A 20,067-nucleotide genomic window follows, 5' to 3' on the forward strand; every position below is an offset into this window, starting at 1 on the left:
TTTGTCCTGACTACGGGCCAGGCAGGACATAGGAAACCTTCCAGCTACAGTTTCTTCTGTACCATAGATAATAGTGTATTAAATAAATTAACAAAATAAATAATGTGAGATGCTCTACCTAAAATAACCTTTACCATCATCTTCTTTTATTTCTAAAGACACAGAGAAGGTAAAGATGTCACTGTCCGGAGTCTGTGGCATGGCAGTGGCTGAGAGTGGGGTCTGCTTGGCAGTACGGCGGAAGGCAGTGGCAAAACTGTAAAGTATCCGGCTTACCTACAAGCAGACATGTCAGGAAATTGGATGTTATTGTTAAGACAGAAAACACTCTCTCCCCCCACTGACTCACAAAAGCATTTGCCGCACAATATCCTTTACATGAAACAAGCAGAATCAACTTTCAGGGATATGGCCCAGAATAGCAGCTATGTTTTTGCAGGTATTGGGGGTGTAAGAAAAGGGATCATTCCCGAATGCTGGGCATGCTCTGTAACTTGATCTGGGTAGTAGTAGAAACCCATCAGGCTTCCTCTGAGGAGGTCTGAACTTTACACAAAGCCCTTCTGGGGTGATGAGGTGACAAAGCAGATGAAGGTACTTTATGTGCCAGCCTAGTAATCAGAGCCAGATCTGTAAGGAGAGGACCAATGTACAAAGTTGCCGACTGCATTCCACACTTAACATGTACACAAACATGTGATCATAATAAATATATAAAATGAACAGAAATTACTTATTATTGAGGGTAAATGTCTATTTGCTTGGGAGAAGGTAATTACTTGTCTTTCCCTTACCTACCTTTTTCAGTTAATTATCTAATGTTAAGTTTCTAAAACAAAATCATCAGAGAGAGATTTTTAAAAAACAGAGATAGTTAAAAACATTAAAACACACGCACACACACACAATTGAAAAAGCCTAACTGAATAAAGTATATGTAAATATACTTTTAATAACAAGCATGGCTCTAACAAGTTTAGGACCCACTTAGAACAGAACAGCTTGCAAATGTATCACCGTTAGGTTAAGAATGTGGATCTAATCCAATCAACCTATCACCAACAGGTCTCTTACAGCACTGATGTGCAAGTGCACGGGTGTGCTCACTGGTGTGTACGCAGGTCAGTGGCTATTCTCTGTTTTTGGAGAAAGAGTCTCTCATTGAGCCTGGGACTCTTTGTTCAGACTAGAATGGCTAGTTGTCAAGCCTCAGGACCCACCTAAGCAGAGGGTGGACTCAGGTCCTCATGACTGAGTATGCAGAAAGCATTTTATCCACTGAGCATCTCCCTGTCCTGAAACCTCATTTGTAGTTCCCTCAGAAAGACTTACGGCTTCTTGTATTTCACAGCGAAAGACATGTATCCTGAAGAGCTCTGCATTATAGTGACTTTCAGTGAATGCAAAACAGTCGCTCTCAGGAGTCCCATCGTGCCCTCTGACACAGAAGAGGATCTTGTAGATAGGGTAGTTTGCTATTTCAGTATTGATCTGAGGATCTAAAAGTCTGTTTAGAGGCAAAAAAAAAAAGATTAATTATGAGCAATTTCGACTGTATTTATATTAGGATTCAATATAAGCCACTTTTAGTATGCTAGCCATGCTAATGTTGAATTGTGATATGTAAGTCAAATAGGGATGTTGAAGATCTTGATCATATAATTCCATGGTACTCAATCTGAGACTTGTATGTTTGAGAGAGGCCTATAGAAAGGTATCAACATCAGCAAAAATGACTCTTACAGCCTGCAACTAAAATAAAGACAAAACCAGTACATAAATTAAGACTAACTAAACAGACTGTGAAACCTTTGCATCTGGTTACTTCTTAAGAGAATATTCTGTTTATAAAAGTTAAAAAAAAAAATCACAGTGCATGACTGAACACAAAAACCAGTGTTCAAAAAAACCACACATTAAATCTAAAGGATGATAGTTAATGCACATCAAAACAACATCATTCAATCAAATATACTCACTTCACAAGTATTTTTATGTGATAGCTACAATGTTCTAGACTCTGTTAAAGGACTAACAACAGTTATGAAAGTCAAGAAGGAACTATGCAATTTCCATCCTACAGGGTAAAGCCATCAATGGAAAAATGTCCTAGGAGCCTGGTTCAAAATGGAAGAACTCAAAAGGAGCTCTAACCCACGCTAAAGACACTTTCACAAAGGCACTGAGAATGTGGGGCAAGATAGATGTTTTCTCATTTCCTTACAAAAGGAAAATATATTAGAACAAAGTATAATTTCAGTTGTTAGAATAAGCATTTACTTTGAAATGCACATTAAAAGTAATCAGAATTAAAATTAGAATTTGAGATTTTGAAAATGATGCTCAGAGACAAATTACATGTTCAGATTAACTATTTAGCTTCCTACTGCTATGGGATATCTTTCTGTATGCTGTGAATATGTGTTGCTCTGACTGGTTGATAAATAAAGCTACACTGGCCTATGGAAGTGCAGGATGGAGCCAGGTGGGAAAATCCAAGAGAGACAATGAAAGGAGAAAGGAGAGCAAGGGGAGACGCCAAACTGCCGTCCAAGGAGCAAAATGGGACACAGAACACGTGGCGATACATAGATAAATAGAAATGAGTTAATTTAAGATGAAAGAACTAGCTAGCAAGAACCCTGCCACAGGCCATACAGTGGTAATTAATATAAGCCTCTGAGTGATTATTTTATAAGTGACTGTGGGACGTGAAGCCGAGTAGGACTGGAGAAACTTCTGCTACCTTACTACCAGATAGAGCTGCTATGCTGCTACTATGAAAACCCAGCGTGTTTCTAAGGGTACTGTAAAACACAGGAAGCTCTTCTCAAAGTATAAACCCGATCAACTCTTTCTAAACTAACAAAAGCAGTAACAATGGGGAAACTTTGGAGCCAGTGAGAGTATCAGGAATGTATTCTAAGGAAATAAAGATCGAGCAAATTACCCACGCACTTATAAAGCACTCAGATGCCTATACAATAACTGATAATGTTATTAGTACTTTTCTCATTAAAAGAAAAACCCCTTAAAATGTCTAACATTAGAAATAGTTGGGCTGGCCAGGCAGTGGTGCACACCTTTAATCCCAGCACTAGGAAGGCAGAGGCGGGCAGCTCTAAGTGAGTTCGGGGCCAGCTGGTCTACAGAGCAAGTTCTAGGACAGCCAGGACTGTTATACAAAGAAACCTTGTCTCTAAAAACAAAACAAAACAAAACAAAAAACAACAACAACAACAAAAAGAAACTAAAGAAAACAAGAAGAAATAGTTGGACTGGAGAGATGGCTCAGGAGTCAAGAGCATTGGCTGCTCTTCCAGAGGTCCTGAGTTTAATTCCCAGAACCCACATGGAAGCTCACAAATGTCTGTAACTCTAGTTCCAGGGTACCAGACATAACATAAATTAAAAATTTTAAAAAAGAAATGGTTACTAATCTGTTTATGCACCGTCATAAATAAAACTTAAGCAAATCTACTGACATGGTAAAAGGTTCACAATATAAAAGCAAATGAAGGAAGTATAATGCACATCATGTGTAATTCCACTGTCAGAAAAAATGTTGACTGATATATTCATAATGTGCATGTGTATGCACATTTATAAATACATACACAGACATAGGCCCAGATATGACTTTAGTATGAACTACCTTCCTAGACTCATGCACTGAAAGCTGTAGGTGCTACTTTAGGAGGTGGTAGACACTTTGGACAGCAGGACACAGCTAGAGAAAACAGGTCACTGGGACGTGCCTATCTTTTCCCTGTGACCTGTTGTTTCTCTCTACTTAATGACTGCCATGAGGTACGAAGTCTTCCTCTACCAAGGCCTTTTGCTGTGATATATTACCTCACCATGCCTAGAGACACTGTGAAGCTGACCTTGGACTGAAACTTCTGAAACCACTTGACAAAATGAATACTTCCTTTTTAAATCATTTCTCTAGGGTTCTGTTATCCCACTACAAAGGTGAGCACACATATATCCACAAGGACTTTGTTTTTTTGTGTATGTAACTACATGTGAAGATAAGAAAACCTTGGTGCTGTTGCTCAGGAGACATCTATACTCTGTGTGAGACACACACACACAAACACACAAAGACAGATGGCAGATAGACAAACACACACAGAAACAGAGATACAGACAGACAACAACAGAAAGAGAGACAAAGACAGACATACATACTGAGACAGACTGGCCAATGAGCCCCAGGGATCCATCTATCTCTGCCCACTCCACCCCTCAAGCACTGGGATTATAAGCAAGTGCCATAATGCTTTGAATTCATATCCTTGTAATAACACAGCTATTTCCTCAGCTTTCATAAAGAGTACACAAGAGCCAAGATTTTAACTGCTTATCAACAGGAAAGTAAAATTAAGAGTTTTTTAGTTCATGTTATTTTTCTGAAGTAAACATACTTTCTGAATTAGCAATTCTGTATTTAACTGGTTGGTAACAATCATCTGACTTGGTTATCTTTATTTCTTTGAATCAGTATAAACAATACTCATTTCTTAGACTTCTCTAGCCTTCTGGTTTCTCATTTTAAAAAAGAAGGGAAAAATCTTTCTTTCATGGTCAGTATGTTTCAATTATCTCCAAACTATTTAAATTTCTAATATTCTAAACAGGATTGGGATGTAGAGCATGTACAAATGAGCATATTTTCCATGAGGGCTGCAATTTAAGGAGGCTATGAACACGGCATATGTTACCCACTAGTGCTTCCTTGTGCAAGAGCATGTCAGAGGCCAGCCTTACCTCACAGTTCCTTCAGATACATTTGGCACTGAGAGGGTCACATCCAGAGAAATCTGACACTGACTTCTCAAGATGGACATCATCCTCAAGGCTTCCACTTCACTCCGGGGAGCATTGACTGAGGCACAGCCTAAGTAAGTTAGTTTACTGAAAACCACACTATCCTCATCAGCCACTGGTGTGAAAGGACTGGACACTTCAGAGTCTGAAAGAAACAAAGTGTAAGGATATGCTTCTCCTCTTTGAAACAGTGTTGATGTGAACAGCAAATAAACATCCAAAAGACACATTTAAGTTCAAAAATCAAGGACTAATTAAGACAGTATGCCATATTCCTGGGGGCAATAAACAAACAAACAAATAAATAAATACGCCCATAGAAGCTAGGCAGCTTACACTAGAACTCCAAGATTTCCAGGTATTAATGTTAATTCCAAACCTAAAATGAAACCTGAAATTCAGATCTGACTCCTCTTTCCATCTCCTAATTTGTTTTAATTTTGTAATTTAAAACTAAACCAAATAAAGGTTTAGTATTCAATACCCTGCAAGTCCTGATCTGTCTTTTGACCGCAGCTGCCATGTTCTCAACAGCTAGCTCCTTCACGATCTCCGTTAGTACCCTGCTTTCCATCTAATAAGCTGCTCTTCTGGCCCTTCCCATCCTGGGCTTTTTTCCCATTTCCAGCTTGCTCTGACTGGTTATGCAGGCCTGGAGCAAACATCTATTTCTAACATCATAATCAGTCTTCTTTCCTGGAAAAGTTTGGTTGTTTCTGATTTTCTGAAACACAGTTTTATACTAAAGGCTGGCTTTGAACTCATCACAAATTTCCTGAAACACATCTGAAAAATAAAGAAGACTTTCTTCTCAGTATCCTGTAACTACTGCTTTCATTCTTTGATATAACAAACAGTTAAAGGAAAGGTCAGAACGACGTATGTATCTGACAACTTCTTAGACACAGAATTCCGAGCTTTTAGAGAACCTACAATAGTTTTCATGTTGCTCTTGAATCTAGTACAGGACAGAACACACTCCAGTATTAAAAACACAAGCAGTTACACAAGCAAGGCAGTAATGCTAACCTCCTTGTCCGGGTTTCACTGGCAAACTCATCTCTGGTTTCTGAAGCCCTACCAGTGGCACAGGATTAATGGTGGATGAAGCTGAGAGTTGGTTAGAAAGTGGCCCATCTCCTTCACCATCCAGCTGTGACCTTTCCCCTGGCTGGTCATCCATGGGAGGGTCCATCAGCACATCTGCGAGCTCTTTCTGCAGCTGCTGCTCACTTCCATTCCCTACAATCTAAGGGTAACAAATACACACAATCAGCAAAGCGAGAGAGATCAAGTGAGGGTCCATGTTCTGAAGCAAGGTATCAGCAAAGATGTTATGCTGGACATCACTCTCAAATGATGATATCAACAAATAAAGGCTGCAGCTGCTCTCTTCTTTCAATTTTCCATGAAAAAGTACAATACATCTAAAACAACACTCAGAAATAGGTAACAACATGACAATATTAATGTTTTCTGTTTAATAGTTTTCTTAAGGAAAAATGTGCTTGCTTCCAAAAGTTAAAAGAAATGTGAAATACAGTAAAAGCTCACATATATTTTATGACTCCTATAAATAAGTCTCCACTATTTCTGGAGAAGTCTCCCTCATTTGTTTTATGTGAACTTGCCTTTAAAGTGCTGAGACATGTGAATAAAGGTGATAGCATGAGTGTGTCAGGACAGAGAAAGAGAAGTGCTGTATTCCAATGATTTTCTTTTTGTTTTTTTCACTAAATTATACCCCAGGACATAATGGTTTATCATTAGTTACTCATAAAAGGAAGTGAACTGGAATTTTCAGCTAGCTCCTTAAAAACAATCTAGCTCCTTATGGGTGGTTTTGCCTGAATGCCTGTCTGGTGCTGGTGAAGGCCAGAAGAGGTTGGCAGAGCCCCTGGAATTAATGTTACAGACATTAATGACTGAGCCACCATGTGAGTGCTGGGAATCTAACTGGGGACCTCTGGAAGAGCAGACAATGCCCTAACTGCAGAGCCATGTCTCTAGCCTCCTTACTAATACTGCCTATAGTATTTGATGCCACTGTCATGTATCCATCTGTTCTATAAGCACGATATTCTATAATTTGTTGGACATAGCAATAAAGACTACTTTGAAATGCTTTTTTTTTTTTCTTTTTATAAGATACCATTTGTCTGTAGCTCTGGCTGTCTTGGAAATGTTTCATATGTTAAATTTAATGGTCACTGACTAGAAATTTCTGTTGCCTGTTTTTCTTTTCAGTGTATGTATATTTTGTTTCTATGTATGTTCCACAATCTTTTCTTATTGTTGGAAACCAGACACTGTAGACAACATATTGTACTGACTTAGGATCCTGATGACTCCACTTCTGGAATTCTTATTGTTTACATTTGTTGACAATAAAGACAGTGAAAAGAGCTGTTTTATGGCTTACAGTTCCCTACAGGCAAAAATCCAAGTCACTGCTCAGGAACTGGGAGTAGGCTCAATAACCTTCATGACCCCTATTTTTTTCTTTTTACTATTTTTTTCATTCAGTATGTTGACCACATACTTTGATCCCATCCCCCCATTCCTCCCAGGCCATCTTCTTGATTATGCCAGTCTGTAGAGCAGAAACAGCTGTTGACTGTTAGGAGAGAGAACAAGATGAGGACTGTAAAGTGAGATTAACAGTTTCATGACTAAGATTTCCCATTTGCTGCATTTCTTTTCAAAGATTTCCGGAGACTTTAAATGCTACTTTTTATTTTTGTTTTAATAATTGTCACCAGTGATTCTGGGAGTAGGTCACTCTCAGCCAGTTAGCTTTTTAAAATGTAAATTAGATCATGTCCCCATTCAAAACTTTCAAAAATTCTCCTCACGTTTAGAACAAAGTCCAAATTTGCTACCAAAGCTCCAAAAGAAACAAGTCATCTTGTGGCCCTGCACGTTCCAGATCACATGGCTTCCACTTTATTCTGGTGGCTTTGCTGGGAGCTGCTGCCCTCAGTGTCTCTATATCTGGTACTGCCTTTGGAAAGTTTCTCCATGGTTTTCTTCATTTCATTTAGGGCTCACTTCAAATGCATTTTTTTTCTCCTTTCCTTAAAAAAGATTCTATTTAAAAAAAAAAAAAAAAGTCCTGGGGATTGAACTCAACACCCCTCAATACTGGTCATTAAAACTGTCATTAACTTTTAAATATTTTATATGTATGTGTACATCTGTGTGAATGCATGTTGCATTTTACAGATGCTCATGGAAGCCAGAAGAGGGTAAGATCTCCTAGACCTGGAGTTATTTCAACTGTTTTCTTACTTATTCCCTTGTAAATGTACAAGGGATAGCTAATAAAAATATTTGCGAGTGCTGGGAAGACGGCTCCGCCAGCAAAAGATATTGCTTTATCTGCTGGGTTTGATTCCTCGTATTCACATGTTGTCCTGAAAGAAACAAATCCCATGAGCTTTCTTCCAACTCTCCACATCCAGTCATAGATGAGCTTGGCACACAAACGCAGAAAAATATTTTTAAAAGAATTTTTTAAAAATTTGACAAAAGTTTGCAATAGTTAAAAAACGACCACAAAAATCTTTCATTCCTGACCACATATTTTTCTTAACATAATTACATAAGTTTTAAATTATTAGTTTTAAAAACAGGTTCCCATATAGTGAAGGCTGGCCGCAACTTACTGCTCAGCAGAGGACAACCTCTAATTGTTGATCCTCCTGCCTCTACAGACAAGTGCTGAGATTATATACCAACATCCCTGGCTTTCTATGTACTAGAAAGCAAGCCTGGAGCTTCTTGCATGCTAGGCCAACATGCTACCAGGCCACAACCCCAGGGCTTTCCTGTCACATGACTTTCTCATTTGCCTGTATCCTTTCCTCCCATTAGTACACATGCTCTAACAGGGCAGGTGTGCTGTTCCCACCACTTTACCAGTACTTAGCACAGAGAGTTTTCAAGAAGTATTTGTTGAATGAATAGACACAGTAGAAACTAGAATATTGGAATAACTTGTATTTTAAATGAAAAACTTCAACAGGTAGTATTTCCATTTATATCCATGAAGAGCAGAACTGTAACAGAGTATGTCGAAAGAAGTAATGGTTCTTTGTTTAGTTGAGAAAAGATAAACAGAGTGGTCAAAAGGTGAGGTATTTAAAGCTCTGTTTTTGGCCTAAATGTCATGTTTTCATGGCTCTCAATGCTGACCTGTCGGTGTCCTTACACTGTACACACAAGCCTGAAAGAAATAAGTGTTGTTGTTGAATAGGAAAAAAAGAACAATCCTGAAGTTAAAAATGTTTACAAACTAAGAGTTTTGACAAATTTAAGAGAAGCTAGTCAAAATAAAAATCCTTAAAATAAAAAATAACTCATAAGTATATACAAAACCCTTCACCACCACTGAGAAGTGTATCTATTAACTCTCTGTTCTCCCCCCTTACTCTTTCTCCTGTGAAGTCCAAGCTGTGCACTGGATTTAGCAAGGCACATTTAGGCTGTCAAGCTTTACCTTGAGTCCAGGCTTCTCGTCATCACTTCCATTATTTGTGGATGGTGTCTCATCTCCTTGCCTGGAAACCAAGACAAAATCTTCACTATTAAGAGTAGATACTGAGTCTGAGGAGACACTGATTTTTCCAACAGAAGCCTTGTCATCCATAACTCAAGAATGAGGCTCAACTCATGAATGGTTAAATATTTTTTAAATGCCTGGAAAACAAAAACCACAAAGATTCATATAAAATGTATGTTAGATATTCAATTACTCTCTATTATTTAAAAAAATGGACAAAATAAAAACAAACTTTTTTTAAAAAAAACCTTGTAAAATATTAGGACACCTGCTACTTGTAATTTAGGCTTTTCATTCTAATAAGGGCATTCTGTGCTATTTGGGTCAAGATGGTTCAGATTCCAAAAACAAAACACTCCTTACAATAACCCCACCTACCTACCTACAACAGGGCTGCCTTTGGCACATACTACAACTCAGGTCTTAGCTTCCAAAAGCAAAGAACTCAACAGTACTCTGGCCTTTAATCTGTAATGCTTTACACATAAAGTTAAAATACTTGGTTATTGTGAAAGTGTCATAACTCCATTTCCCTACAATCATCAATACTAAAATTTTAAATACTATGATGACTATAGCAAACAGAATTTCACATTAATACACAAAAGAGATAAATTCAAGGCAGGGAAAGCAGAAATTCTACAGCTTGGAAATATCTTTCATTAAAAACTCAATCTTCCCCCACACCTTACAAGGCCAGCCTGGTCTACAGAGCGAGTAAGTTCCGGAGAAACCCTGTCTTGGAAAACAACAACAAAAAAAAAAAAAGAAAAAAATTACTATAGCTTCATGTTCATCACATCAATAAAGCTAAGTGTTTAATCTTTACAACTCAAATTTTGGCTTAGGCTTTGTTGTGCTTTGTTTTAGTTTTGGTTTTTCGAGAGGGTTTCTATATAACAGACCTGGCTGTCCTGGAACTCATTCTGTAGATCAGGTTGGCCTCAAACTTACAGAGATCCTCCTGCCTCTGCCTCTCAAGTGCTGGGATTAAAGGTGTTTACCACCACTGCCTAGCTGGATTTTTTTTTTTAAAGATTATTTTATGTGTGTACTTTTTTTCTGAATATGTATGTATGTACACCACATACAGTACCCAAGGCCAGGAGAGAGCTTCAGATCCCATGGAACTGGAGTTAAGGATGGTTTTGAGCCATAATGTGGGTGCTGGGACTGAACCCAGGTCCTCTGTAAGAGCAGTAAGTGCTCTTAATGACTGAGGCACTGCTCCATCCCCTGTGCTTTGGTGTTTTTTGTTGTTTTTTTTCCGAGACAGGGTTTCTCTGTGTAGTTTTGTGCCTTTCCTGGAGCACACTTTGTAGATCAAGCTAGCCTCAAACTCACAGAGATTCAGCTGCCTCTGCCTCCCAAGTGCTGGGATTAAAGGCGTGAGCCACCACCGCCAGGCGTGCTTTGGGTTTTTAATTGAACATATAGTAACTGAGCATACATCATATGCCAAATACTATTTTCTCTTCTAAGGCTCAACTAAAGCACCTATCATTAAGAGTTGCACCATTCCTAAATATTACGCGGAATAAAACAAAAACCCAGAAAACAGAAATCATCAGTAATATTAAACATAAGAAAACAACCCCAAGAGAAGGAGAATCACTCAACTAGCTAATGACACCGATAAGGATAGGTTCTTTTCTGGACTTTCTGTTGCTTTTTATTTATGTTTCCTGCTTTAAGATTACAGTGTCAGGGGCTGGAGAGATGTCTCTACAGTTAAGAGCAGTCTGCTCTTCCAGAGGACAAGGGTTCAACTCCCAGCACCTACATGGCAGCTTACAACTGTCTGTAACTACAGTTCTGGGAGGGACCCAAAAAACATTAATGCACATAAAATAAAATAACTGGAAAAAACCTGATGACGGAGCCAGGTACAGTGGTACATGCATATAATCCCAACACTCTAGAATTAGAAGCAGGAAGGTCTTGGTGCACAACAGGTCAGCCTGGTCTTAAATTGCTGAGTTTTAAGCCAGCCAGAGCTACATTGGTAGACTCTGTCTCAAGAAAATACACAAAGACTATCTAGGGAATATATTTTACAAGCCCAAATATAAATACATAGTAGGGAAGAATATAGCAGTCCTCATTCATAATTCTAACACTCAAGATGCTATGACAAGAGGACTATTCTAAGTTTGAGGCCAGCCTTAGATATGTAGTAAGTCCCTGTTTCAAAAATGATCAAATAGGGGCACTTTTGGTTCCTGCAGAGGACCCAGGTTCTCTTCCCAGCATGCAGATGGTGGCTCATAACCATCTGTAACTCTGGTTCCAGGGGAACCCTGTGTCTTCTGGCCTCTATGGGTACCAAGCACACATGTGATATACATACGTAACACATGAAGGTAAAATATTCATAAATGTAAAATTTTTTAAATTTAAATGAATATTTAGTAGTACCAGATCGAAAAATACTTTAAAATAGTTTTCGGAAAAGCCAATAGAAGAATGTTTTCATTTATCCACTGAATGGATACACACTGAACTGGTATAGTAAAGGTCATGTTAGTGAGACAAATCAAAGTCTTAGCAAAGAGGCATTAAAAAAAAGATTTATTTTATGGATATGGTGCTCTATCTGCACATACATCTATATGCCGAAAAGAGGGCATCAGATCCCATTAAAGATGGCTGTGAGCCACTATGTGGTTGCTGGGATTTGAACTCAGGACCTCTGAAAGAGCTGTCAATGCTCTTAACTGCTGAGCTGTCTCTCTAGTCCCTGCAGAGGCAAATAGATGCTGATTTAGGGTACCAAACTAAGAGACATGTTGGGTAAGCACTAACTTAGACCTTTACCGAAAACAGACTTACAAATGGCACCCAACGTGTTGGCAAGTTTCCACCTAAAACCTGAGAAAAAAGATTCTAAAACAGAGCTAAAAACAGCTTCCTAGTTGTCTCTCTCAAGTTATTGGAAGCCTGCCTGCCAGTTTGAGCTACTATGGTGGGCTCCTGGCATGTGCACCTGACCTGCAATGTGGCGGGAATGAGGAATCTACAAGCGGCACTTTATTCTGATGCTTGGTAGATTTAGCCTTTGCTAGTTTAAAAAAAAAAAAAAAAAAAAAGATTTCTAGGCTATGCGCTGCTTTGATAGAACTGCTTCTGATAGTTGATGGTACACATGGCCAACTGTACCACCGCCACTTTGGGAAGCTGAGGTGGGTGGGGCCAGCAGGCACAGCAGCATTTCAGTCTTACAAAGATGGATATTACAAAAAGTATCTGGTTTGTGTTGTCTCTGGAATTTTTCACTACAGAAAAAGATTTGATCATAAAAGCTGTTGAGTTAAATAAATATGTAAATTTTAAAGGTACCTTGACTTCAAAATTTGGATATAAGGATATGTTGCTTTGGAAAAGAGTCTCTGCTGGGGGGAGAGATACTGCCAGCCACCGCCATGACAAAGAGGATGTAAGGTACTGGTAAGCCACGAGCCATGTGGCAAAGTATAGATTAACAGAAATGGGTTAATTTAAGATAGAAGAAGTAGATAACAAGAAGCCTGCCACGGCCATACAGTTTGTAAACAATGTAAGCTTCTGTGTGTTTACTTGGTTGGTTCTGAGCATCTATGGGCCTGGCAGGTGAGAGAGATTTGTCCTGACTGTGGGCCAGGCAGGAAAACTCTAACTACAATACCTTCAGGATTTGATTAAGTAACCCTGGCATCTGTACAAAATCATATCATTTGGTCTCCCCTTCCAGGAGTCTTCAGGGTCCATGTGCCCATTTCCACTTAGAGTCAAAGGAAATGCTTCCCTTGCTGATGCTCCCATTGCAGTCAAGATTTGATTTTTTTTTTTTTAGCAGTATGTTGTTTGTTAATGTCATGATGAATGAGTCCTAATTTAATCTTCACATTGCTATTTTACAGATAATAAATTAAGTGTGAGTGTGATGGTGTGACTTGGTCAAGGTATTGTAACTGTCAGAAATCAAGGCACAAATTGTACTGTTATTGGTCGGTCCCAAAGCAGAGCTCTATTAAGACAAACATAACTGTTTAATATCTAATGCCTCAGTTTCTTTTAGAGCTTGTATTTTATGTTAGTTTTTCATGCTGATTAAGTCTTCATCCTATTTCTGAATTGAATAGTGCAACAACAGAAGGCCTATGAAAATTCTCTCGAGTATAACCCCAGAGTCTAACAACGTTTAAGATTTGGAAGGCTCAAAGTTCCATTTGTTTCTTTGAGGAGGTGATTAAAAACAAAACAAAACCACACTTAAGATAATTTACTTTTCTTTTCTTTTCTTTCTTTCTTTCTTTCTTTCTTTTTTTTTTTTTTTTTTAACTGAAACTAACTGAATCCCTCAGCAGGAATGAGGTTTATCAAACACTATACAGTAAGACTCTTTCTCTCCAGCCTCCATGGACAGGCCATAAGAGCCTCTCCAGCCTCTATGAGGAAGCATCACAGAAATTAATGCCACTTATGATAATACTCTGAGACTTAAATTAGTCTTTGTCTTAAGACACTATGGACTAATTTTGTTTTGTTTTTTCGAGACAAGGTTTCTCTGTGTAGCTTTGCGCCTTTCCTGGAACTTGCTTTGTAGACCAGGCTGGCCTCAAACTCACAGAGATCTGGCTCTGCCTCCCAAGTGCTGGGATTAAAGGCGTGTGCCACCACTGCCCGGCTTGTTTTATTTTAAAATTCCATTTTTATCAGTTAGCACAAGAAGCTATCTACTCTTGATTCTTCATCTTTCAGTCTCTAATTCCAATTTCTATAGACAATAAAGTACAAACTATCTTGTGAAAATAGTTGATGATCTCCATTAATTACTACAAGTCTCCACGGCACTTTACCAATTAATACGTATTATCCTTTTGTTTTTAAATATCACATAAATTAAAACTCATGCTCCTTTCTGTTTTTCATTAATGATTGCTGTCTCAGCTTTTAGTCTGACACACAGTGGATATTCAAATGTTTATTAAAGAAGCAGGACAAACACCAGAGCAAGGGTATCCAGTACCATTTAAATTGTATCTTAGGAAGGGGTAGGTCTTGTTACATAAGCCAGGTTTGTTTCAAACATGTGACCACCTGAATGCTGTTCTTATTTGTGACAATGAAGCATGCAATTTGAAGTTAAAAAAAAAAAAATTAGAATATGCCTAGGGCTGGGGTTACAGCTTACTGGAACATCACACGCATAGCATGTGAGAGGTGCAGAGTTTGATTCCCCCAGCACTAGGAACAAACAAGAAAAAAACCTCACCCTACTCCATTTATACTATGCACTAGTACACTGGTTGTACCACTCCTTTCTTGCTCAGCCTAGTTATACAGTTTCTATAAGAGAAAAGTGATACAATATCTATCTCATAGAGCTACTGTAAAATGATCAAGGGCTTTAGGTTGATATATACATACAAAAGACTTAATACACACAGAATATTACATACAGTCAAATATTAAAGGTTTTTTTTTTTTAAAAAAATATTTGTTTATTATGTATACAGTGATCTGCCACATGCCAGAAGAGGGCATTGGATCTTATTATATAGATGGTTGTAAGCCACCATGTGGTTGCAGGGAATTAAATTCAGGACCTTCGGAAGAGTAGTCAGTGCTCTTAACCTCTGAGCTATCTCTCCAGCCCAAAGCTTTTCAAAATTAAAAACAAATTAGATATTAGCTAATCTAAACATTCCAATTTATGAAGCATATTACTAAAGCAAAATATATAGATTTCCTAATTGGACATTGTAATCTATTTTAATCTAAATAAATATAAAGGAACACTTAGAAGAAAAAGTCTCATTTTGTACGGCACTACAGAGTAAGATGTATCCTACTTACAGAGGAAAGAACATCAGCACTTTTGGGGTGGGAGTAGGGGGATGACAACAAGGTCCTACATGGTCCAGGATGGCCTGTCACTCACTTTGTAGCTGAGAATAATTCTGAACTTCTGAGACTCCTAGGATGACAGGTGGGACACTGCACCTGGTGTATGTAATGCTTGGGATCAAATTCTGGTCTGCATGCACATCACACAAGCACATCATGAACTGAACACAGCCTCAGCCCTCCCATCTTTAATATAAGCATGGACATCTTGGTGTTAGTTAGGCATTACAAGTTTGTCTCCTGCTTTCACAAAGGTGATAAACGTCAAATGCCACCAAGAACACCATGGTATCAAACAGAACATTGGGATGTTTCCTTTTCTACATATGGTGGTACCCAAAAAGCCAAAAAGAAAATAAATAAAAAATAAAGTCATGTGAGATGAAAGGTAATTTCCTTCACTTATGTGCTGGAATTCAAGGCTTGGGCCACAATTGCCCTGCTGGTGGTATATTTTTTCATAACATCTGACCTTTCATTACTTTGATCTTACTGACTCATAAAAGACCACTGGAGTTTTTTTAAAAATATTTATTTATTTCTACGAGTGCTCTATCTGCATGTATGATTTTATGCTAGAAGAGGGCATCAGATCCTCCTAGAGATGGTTGTGAGCCACCATGTGGTTGCTGAGAATTGAACTCAGGACCTCCGGAAAAGCAGTCAGTGCTTTTAACCTCTGAGCCATCTCTACAGCCCTAGCTAGAACGTTTGAGTACTGTAACGAACAGATATGAAGAGAGTGGACAGCCTTGTCTTATTCCTGATTTTAGGGAGATCAGCTTTGAGTTTCTCTCCATTTAATTTGATGTTGGCTTGTTGTATATTACTTTTAATACGTTTAGGTATATTCCTTGTATTCCTGATCTCTCTAGGACCTTTATCATGAAAGGGTGTTGGATTTTGTCAAAGGCTTTTTCAGCATCTAAAGATGAACATGTGGTGCTGGGAATTGAACTCAGACCTCTGGAAGAACAGCAGGTCTCTTAACCACTGAGCCATCTCTCCAGCCCCACCACTGGAGGTTTTGATTGAAATACAGTCTCAGCCAGGCCAGGTAAGGTGGCACATGCCAGTTGAGTGTGGAGCACTTAGAAGGCTGAGGCAGGGTTATTAAGAGTTCAAATTCGGCTGGGCATGATAAGACTCTCTTGCAAAAGTTTTAAAAAAAGAAAATTAACAGAAGACAGGTAGATATCTATGTAATTCCAGCTCAAATTCACTGCTGGGTGACATCAAATGACAATTTTATGCTCAACTATGCACTTCTGCATAGGAAAAATATGTACCTCAGGGCCAGTGAGATGACTCTGTGTACCGGCATTTGCCACTAAGCCTGGTTACCTGAGTTCAATTTTCAGAACCCATACAACAGAAGAAAACCAATTCCCAGGAGTTGTCCTCTGATTTCTACATGCACTGTGGCATGCAAGTGTGTACACATGTACATACAATGCCCCCCACACCCCCACATTCTCTCTCCACACATAAAATGGTTTTTAAATGTACCCGAATCACACTGAAGGTGCATATTTGTCCTTGGTCTCCTCTAGCCACCATTGATGTGTACTGAAATGGAAAATAGTTCTCACAGTAAGAGGGCTGAGATTTTTTTGGATAGAGTACTATTAAACATTTGTATTGGCACTAGTTACTAAAATCAATCAGTTAACAGTGAACTTACTTGTAGGCTGCCCTTTAATTCCAGCACTCTGCAGGCAGAGGTGGGCAGATCTCTGTGAGTCTGAGGCCAGCTTGGTCTACAGAGTGAGTTCCAGGACAACCTTTCTATTACACACTAACACTACCCTAGTCCCATATTTTCTCTGCATTCAAGATAAGCATTTCTGTTATGTTTTATTTCTTTTATATTCACTACCAAGTGTCTAATCTATGCCAGGAGCCTACAAGGCAGTGTAATGGTAAGAAATAAGACATACCTTTTACCTTTGCCAGGTAAATACTCACTTCTAGTATGCTGTGGAATAATCCTTTTGTATACTGTGAATATGCATTATTCCCACTAGTTTAATAAAGAGCCAACTGGCCAATAGCTAGACAGGAAGAGATAGGCAAGGGAGCTAGACTGGGAGATTGCTAGGAGGAAAAAAGGCGAAGTTGCCAGCAAGCTGCAGAGGAGGTGATGAACAGGTTGTGCTGAGGAAAAAAAAAAAAAAAGTACCACTATGTGGTACAGCATAGATAAGAAATATGGTTTAATTGAAGGTGTAAGAGCTAGCTAGTAACAAGCCTAAGCTACTGGCTGAGCAATTGTAATTAATAATATGTCTCTGTATGGTTATTTGGGAGCCAGCTGTTGGTACAGAGCTGACTGGTGCGACAGAATATTCCACCCACAGTAGTAAAGAAAATGTATTTGTATTGCAGTATAGTGCTTGGTATATGCCACAGGGGTTATTACCTGGGCAAGGTTCTACTATAAAACTCTATGGTCATCTCAAACCAAATCATTCTACCTGAATGTCTCATACAACTATATTCCTCCAGGTTTTCTCTATCCTAGTTAACCACAGATCCAAGAGAAACAAAACAGAAAAAAACAAAACAAAACAAAACAAAACAAAACACAACAATTTTGATTCTTCTTTTTCCTCTTTCTTTCTTCCCAATTCAGGGTTTCTCTATGTAGTCCTGGCTCTCCCAGAGCTTACTCTGCAGACCAGGCTAGACCCAAACTCAGAGATCCATCCACCTGCTTCTGCTTTCCCAGTGCTGGGGTTAAATGTGTGTGGCACTATCACTCAGCTGTTTCTTCTTTTTATTACTGCTCCTTGGGAATTCTAGTGAATTTTAGCAGCAAGCATATCCTTCTTCAAAAAGCTTCACTCTCCAGACCAGGTTCTCAACCTTCCTGATCCTGTGACCCTCTAATATAGCTCATGCTGTGGTGACCCCCAACCATAAAATTACTTGTGTTGCTACTTCATAACTATAATTTTGCTACTGTTACAAATCATAATATAAATACCTGTGTTTTCTGATGGTCTTAAGTGACCCCTGTGAAAGGGTCGTTTGGTGACCCACAGGTTTAGAACTGCAGCTCTCGATTCTCTCTGGTCATTAATTTCCTAGTTACAGAATTTCTAAATATTACATATGATCCTATAGCCAATCCTTCTCTACCTTCCTCAAAATCTCTGCTAATTCCTGAATGAAAACAGCATGAAGGCTGTGTGATGGCTCAGGGCATAAAGGTACCTGCTGTCACACCTGAGTACTTTGGTTTGATACCTCAGGAACCTCCATGATGAAAGAACAGACCCTACAAACTAGTTTAGTCCTCTGATATCCCTATACATGCACAAAGTAAGTAGATACACAAATAAATGTCTTTAAAGTCTTTAAAAGGCAAGGATGATGGCACAGAGTAACTACTGAGAGTACTGACAGCTATTCCAGAGGAATGGAATTTGGTTCCCAGCACCTATATTGTGACTCACCCAGTTCTAGGGGATCTGATGTCCTTGTCTGGCCTCTGCAGGCACCAGGCATGTACATGGTACACAGACATGCATGCAAACAAAATACCAATACACACAAAATAATGGCTTTTCCTTTGGCATGTTTAATTGTGATGTTTAACAGACATCCTTGCAGTTTAAGATGACACTTAAAAAAATTCTCTATTAAAAAAAAATTAAAAGTGGGCTGGAGAGACAGCTCAGTAGTTAAAGAACACTGGCTGCTCTTCTAGGACCCCAGTTTCAATTTCCAGAATCTACCTGGTGACTCAGAATCAACTGTAATTCCTGTTTTAAAGAATTTGATACCCTCTTCTAGCTTTCATAGGCACATATGCAATACACAGATATACATGCAGGCAAAACACCCATACACATAAAAATGTTTTTAAAAATTAAAAAGAAATTAAAAAGGGAAGAAAACTAAATGAAACCTAAATTCTTTGAATTACTTAGCCTTCACTGGGCGTTGGTGGCGCACTCCTTTAATCCCAGCACTCGGGAGGCAGAGGCAGGCAGATCTCTGTGAGTTCGAGGCCAGCCTGGGCTACCAAGTGAGTTCCAGGAAAGGCGCAAAGCTACACAGAGAAACCCTGTCTCGAAAAAAACCAAAAAAAAAAACAAAAACCAAAAAAAAACAAAAAACAAAAAACAAAAAAACCAAAAAAAGGGGGGGGGGGGAGAGAGAGAGAGAGAGAGAGAGAGAGAGAGAGAGAGAGAGAGAATGAATTACTTAGCCTTCAAAATCTTGAGCCTGGCTTTCATTTTAATCTTATCAAATCATACTACACAATCAACCAAATATTACACTAACCTTTTAGGCTTGAAAACGTTTGTATGGGTGGTTCCTAAGTGATAAATGTGCCTCTATTTTCCTAGTGAGCTCTTTTCCCTCTCCAATAACAATCTAGTGACATAGTTAAGCAGTCTGTCTTTCCCTCCTTATTCTGACATGTTCATTATTTCATGCTAGGACTTCTAAGCCGTTTTGTTTGCCTGTAAGTTTTATCACAAGAATTATGATATATACTACATAACAAGTAAGTTACACCTCTCTTCTACTCTACTATACTCACCCTCTAGTCATTTTAGAAATAAATATTAACTATAAACTACCATGATACATGCTGGGAAAACATGGTCACAATGCAGTTCAACTGAGAATCAAAAATATACAGAAAAAAATATTATACTCATACCCCACATGTACTTTTCTCCCACAGCACCTAAACAATATAGCATAACAAATAAAAAGTTATTTATGTTGCATCAAGTATTCTAAGAGATAATATAAAGTAT

General features: G+C 38.6%; 1 protein-coding gene across 3 annotated transcripts in view; it reads right to left on the reverse strand.

The window, feature by feature from the left end:
• Positions 1-20,067, reverse strand: part of Rabgap1 (RAB GTPase activating protein 1) — a 124,193-nt gene that overhangs the window by 83,973 nt on the left and 20,153 nt on the right. For all 3 annotated transcript variants that reach the window (XM_036183979.1, XM_036183978.1, XM_036183980.1), the window contains exons 2-6: positions 9,335-9,534; positions 5,863-6,082; positions 4,774-4,978; positions 1,333-1,507; positions 119-276 (exon numbers count right to left, since the gene is read on the reverse strand). In XM_036183979.1, the coding sequence (XP_036039872.1) occupies positions 119-276; positions 1,333-1,507; positions 4,774-4,978; positions 5,863-6,082; positions 9,335-9,484 (908 nt within the window). In that variant the 5' untranslated portion in view covers positions 9,485-9,534. The remainder of the gene's footprint in view (positions 1-118; positions 277-1,332; positions 1,508-4,773; positions 4,979-5,862; positions 6,083-9,334; positions 9,535-20,067) is intronic.

This window comes from Onychomys torridus, chromosome 4 (genome assembly GCF_903995425.1).
Source record: "Onychomys torridus chromosome 4, mOncTor1.1, whole genome shotgun sequence".
In the NCBI taxonomy this organism is placed as follows: Eukaryota; Metazoa; Chordata; class Mammalia; order Rodentia; family Cricetidae; genus Onychomys; species Onychomys torridus.